Source organism: Platalea leucorodia (assembly GCF_965183815.1).
Source record: "Platalea leucorodia genome assembly, chromosome: 18".
Classification (NCBI taxonomy): Eukaryota; Metazoa; Chordata; class Aves; order Pelecaniformes; family Threskiornithidae; genus Platalea; species Platalea leucorodia.
In genome coordinates, this window is record NC_138840.1 from 8671534 (window position 1) to 8679318 (window position 7785).

The 7785-nt window shown below is 37.6% G+C and overlaps 1 protein-coding gene across 1 annotated transcript; it reads right to left on the minus strand.

The window, feature by feature from the left end:
* Positions 1-3052: 3052 nt before the first annotated feature.
* Positions 3053-5867, minus strand: LOC309598587 (fatty acid-binding protein, liver-like; the record flags this gene model as incomplete). Its single annotated transcript, XM_082329318.1, is given in 5 exon segments — positions 3053-3103; positions 4182-4271; positions 4551-4723; positions 5734-5845; positions 5847-5867. Coding segments are annotated over 5 exon segments (447 nt in total).
* Between the last annotated feature and the right edge of the window lie 1918 nt (positions 5868-7785).

Consider the following 7785-nt stretch of genomic DNA (forward strand, 5'->3'; position numbering starts at 1 on the left):
TTGTTGTGCCCCAGGAGTTTTCATCGGACCGTGGTAGAGCAGCGCTGCTTGCAAAGGGCCAGGCCTTTTTTGCTAAAGCCAGTTGTGTGATGAGAGCAATAAAGTAGGCGGGGAGAGAGATTATTTCTTAATACCTGAATGACTCACCAACAGGTATATGGGCAGAAAAATGGCAGATCTGTGACTGAACAGTTAGAGGTGATTTGATGAAGGGTTCAGTAAAGCAGCATGTCTGCATCTTTGCTGGTGAGGAGTTTTCAGCGAACTGCAGATGGGAGAGAAACACTTAGAGCTGATGCAGTCCCAATGTCTGTCACTAGTGTATTTTCACTTTTTTTATTTTTCGTGGCTGAATATGAATGAAAACTCTGGTGGGTGGACACTGCTGTTCACATCCTGGCAATCTCACACTCAGAATTGCCTGACGTTCCTACACGTTTTGAATGACAGATGAATTTCGATCACTGACACGGGAGGTGTATGTCAACTATATATGCCGCTCTTCCGAAAAAAAGAAAATTATGGTGGCTGTATGCTCAGTGCTCTGTGTTCAGGACTCAGCAGAAAAGAGATGGGGGTCTCTGACAATGTTTTCTGCATTTAATATTTACAGTTACCATTATTCTGTACTGAGTATGCTGGCAGCAGGTTGAGTTTCTTACCTTGTGCAATATATACACAGATCTGCTTACACAAGTCATCAAAAGAACATGAAAATGAAGCCAAAGCAGCACATTAGAGACTGAAATTATGCTGGGAGTGCATGACACAAAGAAAAAATTCCTTCTGTAGACATTCTGAAAAACAATAAAATCACCAGAGAGTGGAGTTTGGTGATGGAATACCCTTTCAGAGCTTTTCAAACTGGAAATGAACAGTTTTGAACAAGATCCAAATGAGATTATAAATACTCTCATGAAGTCCTTTGCAGAAAAATTCGCTTGGTTTTGTGAATCAGTGCTATCATCCAAACCTGTAAGCGTTTTTCATTTAGAAATGATCGATGACTTTGGGCAATGGGGCAAGGTTCGCAATCTGATCAAAATCCTTCAGCTTTTGACTGCTTCATGTGAGGAACTGCACTGAATATTTCACCGAAATCCGAGATGGCCTGTGGCAGAAGAGTATTGCCATCGGATCAAAAAGATTGGCATGGCTATTGGAAATACTACATCACCGCAACTGTGAAGTAAGATAAAGTATTCTTTTAAGAATTTTTAGTGCTTTCAAATTAAAATGGTTTAGCATCAGTTTGAGTTCTATATAGGATTAGCGTGTTTTTAGTATGTAGTATCTACAATCTATAATTTAAACCGCTTTCGTATACCAGTTGTCATGTATTGAGGTTGAACTTTGATAAGGGGTTCAATAGGGAAGAAGTGAGTTTGCAAGGCAGATTATGTCAACTGAGCTGGGAATATCTGAGTAGTTATTGAACCGAAATAAGACTTACGTGTTTCTTTTAAAAGCAAAAAAAAACCCATGCATTTTGCGTTAACATTCCCATTTTATGTCATAATGTATCGAAGCAAAAAATTGTTGTTTTGTAACAGGCTTTAAAAGTGTGGCGTTCAGAGTAATGAATGAGCTCTGCATTAGTTTAGAAATAAACCCGAAGCATCTCATGTTTTGTATCCTACAGCTTACTGATAATGGCATTTGGTCATTGAGGACTTGCAGTGTTCTGCGAATTCACGGTTGGAAAACTATGCTCTTTTTCGTAGTGTTTCGTTGTGTAGTTAGCAGTGGTTACCCAGCAACTTCCAAACAGAAGCGTTTCAGGCTCTTATATGGCTTTTTGCAGTACGGATGCTTTAAAGCAGCCTTCTCCCTGAGTTTTACCAGTGTCTTGATTTCTGTTCTGTTGATCTTATTTATGTGTAACTCACATGGAATTTAATTTAGTCTGGAAAAGTGTACTTAGCAGTAGAATTGCCTGGGAAGCAAACTGAACTCAATGATACTTGCGGGGTTACGCCAGTAAAACTCCCCATGAGGACAGCCTTCCTTACCCCAGAGTAAGAACACACTTCCCAGATTGCTTATATCGTGTTGCAAGTGTTATTAACTAAAACACAACCTCCCTCCCCCCCAACTGCTCTTCTCCTAGCATAGTAAGATGTAGACTCAGCACTCTTAATTCGAATAAAACGTCCCCATGAGGATTTTAAATGGCGTAATCAGTCCAGCGACTTTTTTTCATGGAGGTCTTAACACCCAAGACCAATTCTAACAAATCTGTTGTGACTTAAATAAGTATGAAATAGGACTGCTAATATAATAGTAGGATCTAATCAGCAGTGGACGGAGAAATGGTTATAGGCGTGGATCTTGGGCATTTTATACTTCGGTAGAGAAACATAATCTGAACATAAACGGTCTAGTTTACTTGAGATTCACAATCTTGAACTGTGACAAGCAGATATTGGGAGTATGTTGCAAATTGGAAGAATGTTTAATTCTCTTTACTCTTGTAGTGCCTCATTTTTGTTTAATTGTACTCTTGTGTACTTCAGTTTAAGAGCAGTCATTCCTATTATTACTTTGTAATTGTTTATGACTGTTAAATACTTAATAGCTTTTAAAATATTACTGTTTCTATTCCTGTTACAGACACGTGGTGCAGATCAGCTAAACAAATGTCTAATTGTTCTTTGCTGGCTAGATTATAGAGAAAGGGTTTTAGTAGAAGACAAGTTTATTCGAGAAAGAAACTAAAGCTGAATATGTTCACGGAGAACGTAAGAAATCAAGAAGCAGTTGTATCAGCTTTTGTCCGTTCCCAAGGATTATTATGATAAATCATAATGTTCCAGTTAATGTCCCGGTGTGGTTGTCTGGGAGGCAGACTGCACTTCGAGTATAGAAGCGACCTGTACGTGTACTCAGGGAAAACACAGTCTTATAATGATGGGAAGTGATGCGTGTGTGAAAGGAGAGTAGAAATCATAATTATTTTCTGTACCATGTTTTCAGATAACAAAGATCACACCTGTGGAAACTGCACTTTATTTTAGATATGTAAAGATGTGACAAAGAAGGTGATCTGTCTTTAAACTCTCTTGCTTCTTCTGACAAGTGTTACTCCACGAAAAGTCATAGTCTGTAGAAGACAAATATGCATAACTTGCTTTTCATTTGGGCTTTAGGAAATCTATTTATAGCTAAGTGGCTAGAAGTTTCTGTCATTTGTGTATAAATCCATCTTATTCCGGAAGAAAATACATTTACAGTACCTGCCTATAAATATGTGTATACTACATACCAAAGAAAATTTTTTTACAGAACCAGTTCTGAAGATGGAAAATCTAAATATAAATGCCATCATTAACTACATTTTATCATTCTGTTTTAAGAGGTATCATAGCTACTACCAGAAAGATCTGCTTCCTGTAATAGAAATCCACTGTCCCAAATAGTAATGGGTTCTTTTGCCTGATGTTTTGCTTACTGAATGTTAGAAAAGTAGTTTGAGATACTCGAAATGATCTTAGGAAATTGTATGTCCAAAACATACAACTTTAATGTCGTTAGCTGTCATTCTTGTAGTGGTCTTTACCCAAGTGGACACTTCTTAGAAGGCTAATGAGCTTACCTCTGTAGAGAAAAGCTCTTTGTCAGTACCAAACAATTTAGAGCTAACTAAACAGCTTTGAAGAATTGTAGGTGGAACAAGTGTGTTGTAAATTTTCAGGTTTGACTCAGCCTTTACGTTCTTTTCAGAGCCAATGCTGTGGATAAATCCAAGGGTGGAAACACTGCTATAGTATTCTAGAGGGATTTATAAGGAGCCTTTCTGCAACATGCTCAGCCGCTAAAGCCATTCACACATCAGTGCCTAGAATTGACCCCAGGGTAGTAATTAATAAAAAGGTTTGTTGAGCAGGATGCATTAAATATATGAGCAGTGCTTAAAGGAAAGTCGTCTAAGGCAATTGGTTTTAATAAGAAACAGGAATAATAAAGGATACTAGTAGTATTTTCCACTAACTGTGGTTATTTTGAAATACTAAAATTCTGTATGTGCAGATTTAAGCACCTGTAAGGAATTATGCAAGCAATGTAGTAATTTTGGGGCCAGGATTTGTTTAAGGTATTGAGCCTACACTAAGAGCTGATCAATATAGAACATTCGTTCCTTCACCATTTTTCTTAACACGCCATTATTTTCTAACACTTACCTCCACCATTTCACTTCCTTTAATTTCTTGCTCATGAGAGAATTTGTCTGATTTGCACACAAGCTTCCCATTTACCATGTTCACAGTACACTGTTGAAGCAGATTTAAAAATTATAGAAAATTTTAGATTTTGGAATTTAATGAGAATAAGTAGGGGTCTACATAAATAGGAAATAAATGATAGCGATGCTTCATAATCACATCCGCTAATTTAAAGTGGAGACCACAGCATTTTATTAAGAGTTTTAGAAGAAACCTTTCTGTTTGTTGGAATGATAGAAATGCATGGTACGAACAAGTTTCACTCATACACAGAAACTGAAGTATAAGGACAAATAAAGAGAAGCATCCATTCCTGAAATATATTACCTTTAGCTTTCTGCCATCCATAGTAGTAATGTCAGCCTCTTTTCCAAGCGTAAATGAGTTAGTTACAGATTGCTTGGGTGTTTTTGATGTCACAACAAAGTCGTCTCCTTTTTGTTGTATTTCAACAACAGGCTTAATATCTTTGGCGACTGCGATAAGGTCATCTGGCAATGCTGGAAAAAAGGCAGAAAAGGACTTTTTCTGTTATGAAGTAGTGTGTTGATACGAAATAGCAAATTCTTTTCTCCGATAAAGGGGCAAAAGATACGAACCAATAATAGAGAGCGATGTCCAAGTTAAAAGACAAATCCTGGTTTGGCTTCCTCACTTCTCTATGGGCATATTGTTCCATTCTATCTGGTCTATATAGATTTTGATACTATATTTGTTAATCTTGTGTCAGAATATGTATTGTTTCTTTCAGTAACAGCTTGCCAAGTGATGACATTTCTTCATGAAGAAAACCATGTGTGTTTTATTTTGTTTCCCTCACCTCGTCCCAGGGGGTTTGGAGGTGGGGGTTATCTGCCTAGTCAGAGCTGCAGCAGTGGAAGCAGCCTCCAGCGACCTTGTCAGGGTGTCTCTCGCACGATTTGAGACTTCAGCAGTAGAGGGCTTGGTTCAGGCATCATACTGTAGGACTAGGCTTTTCAACTGTAACTGAGTTTTATTCTACCGAACATCTCATATACATTTAAAAACCCCAATGTGAATATTTTGCCAAGATTGTCAAGAGGGTAAGTGCATTTTTGTTAATGTGGGCACCTGCTAAGTCTATTCCTTACAGTTTACTAACAGGTATAACATATATTAATCACTAGTGCTGTAGAAAGTGCCTGCACTACTAATAGCACATTGGAAATCTGTGTATGTCATTGACAACTTGTTTCTAGTTGAATGTTTTGTGTTAATCAAAACAAGTTGATTTCTGATATACCTCTTCTTTCATGAGGGACTCATGTTAAGATAGGGATTTGGGCATTATCTGTAACCTTTCTACATCGATCAGTACGATTTCCAGCTTCTTTTTGTTTCCAAATTAGGCGTAGCAGACTTAGCTGGCAGGGGGCAGTTTGTCATACAAACAGAAGAAAAAAAACATAGAAATACAGTAATAAAAGATGTCATGCAAAGTGCGTGTTGCAGTCTGAGCAAATTATTTCAAAAGTAACTGAATACTCACCAAGAGCTTTCAGAAACTCTTCATAGTTCTCTTGAGCATAGACCTGCCAGGTTCCATTGAATGCCATGATGGATGTTACACTGCACTTTAGGGCGGTGATGCTAGCAGGAAAAGTGAGGGCTCTCCCTGCTCATTCAGATGCTATTTATGGAAGGGGAAAGGCCAGCCCAAATTGTGAGATGACTGGCTAATTATTAACCGTGAAGTAACAATTATTAATCATTTATTTGTTCTTAATGATCATAACCTCTAGTTCATTCTGCTTTGTAGAAAGTCTTACCTTGACCAGCTGGTTGGGGATGTTATGTTTATTGTGGGTTACTGAACTCAGGTAATTATTCATAATTGTTGTAAAGTGTTGCATGGATTAATTTGTTTTCTTTTTCTTCACAACTCCTATATTTAATACATTTTCTGTGTTTTGGGTAGAATTCTTCAGATAAAATGGCATAATTTACAATTGATGCAAGGTAATTACTGTCTTACAGCAGAGACATCCTAATTATCACAATATTCTCTACTATGGAGACTTGGACCTTACATGGTGGGAATAAAATCCACAGCTATTTCTTCCAAAATTGTGGGCTTCCAGTGGCTTGAAGACAGGGAAAATCATGTTGGAGTGGGACAGTCAGTTATGACTTTACCCAGTAGATGTCAGTAATGTGCATCTCAATCTGTATTAAATTCAGTTGTTTTTTTTTTTTAATAATCACTGCATACATAGATGATTAAAGGTAAAATAAAACATGGAACATTGCTCAGAGACTGAAATGAAAGAAGTAAATGGGATGTATTATTTTTCTTCTCACCAATTGCGCCCAGAATTCCTCCCTCATTATAGCTATTGAGTGATATTCCTTGCTGTCTGTGCAAGCATGACTGTTGATTTTGGAAGACGTTCATTAGATTATGTGTCTTGCGATTATATTGCTTAATTCAAACAGAGCCTGTATCCCAGGGGTAGGTGACCTTTCTAAGTAACTTTTATTACTCCATACCGGTCAGTAATTCTTCTATTTAAATAGAAAACCAGTGCTGAACTTTTTCTTACAAATTCACAACTTTTTTTTCAGTATGTAATTTTAAAGAAAATTCACACACAGAGAGGCAGGTTTGTAATTACATTTTCATATGATATCACCTGAGTAGCAAGGATGAGGTACTGATAATGAATAAGGCCGTGTTTGTGTGGGGGGTGTAACATGGCTCTAAAAGGTACGTGTTTGCGTTGGGAGTTATTCTAGGACGCGATTCATCTGTTTTACCACCGAGTAATGTTAATGATGCCATCAGAAGGGCCTGCTTTTCTTCCTTCACTGTAAGACAAATCTAGACAATTAGCTAAGCTCTCACTTTTGAATATTATTAAATTTAATAATACAAATTATATACATTTAATTTAACTTTAAGTAATGTCTGAAATGTAACTGCCTTTGGTCAAATGATTGGCAATCCTGTACAGGATTGCTGTGCTCATTTATGTTGACACTGGAACAGCAGTGTCCCTCAAATAACCGGGAGAAATACTGCTATTGTGAGGACAGTTTATACTAGTTTGTAGAGCAAGGTAAGATGCTATTTTGCTGAATAAATGCATTCAGCTGGATGGCTGTACTAGGAATACAATCACTTTTTTCTCTCTCACTGACACAGTGTCACTGGTAGAAGCTGGGAGTGTAGCTGTGGCTTCAGAGCAGTTGAGAGGCCACACTTTTTTCTACATCCAGAATAATCTAACATAACTAATAAACCTAAAAATCTCTTTAATTCTAAAGAATATATGTGTTGAGTAGGATGGAAGGATCTGCGTCCACTTCTGTAGATGTGCACTCAACCCTTTTGTGTAAATGTATTACTGCGTGTCAGAATATGGAAGCTGAATGTGTTCCTCTGTAAAAAACCAAGCCTTGAAAATGTCACTGCCTCATTTTCTTCCCATATGGCTTTGGTTTGTAAAGGTCCATACGTCAAGGCCTCGATTCAGCACAGTACTTAGGAAAATTCCTAACTTCCCACACACAGGCCGACTGATTCCAAGATGGATGTACT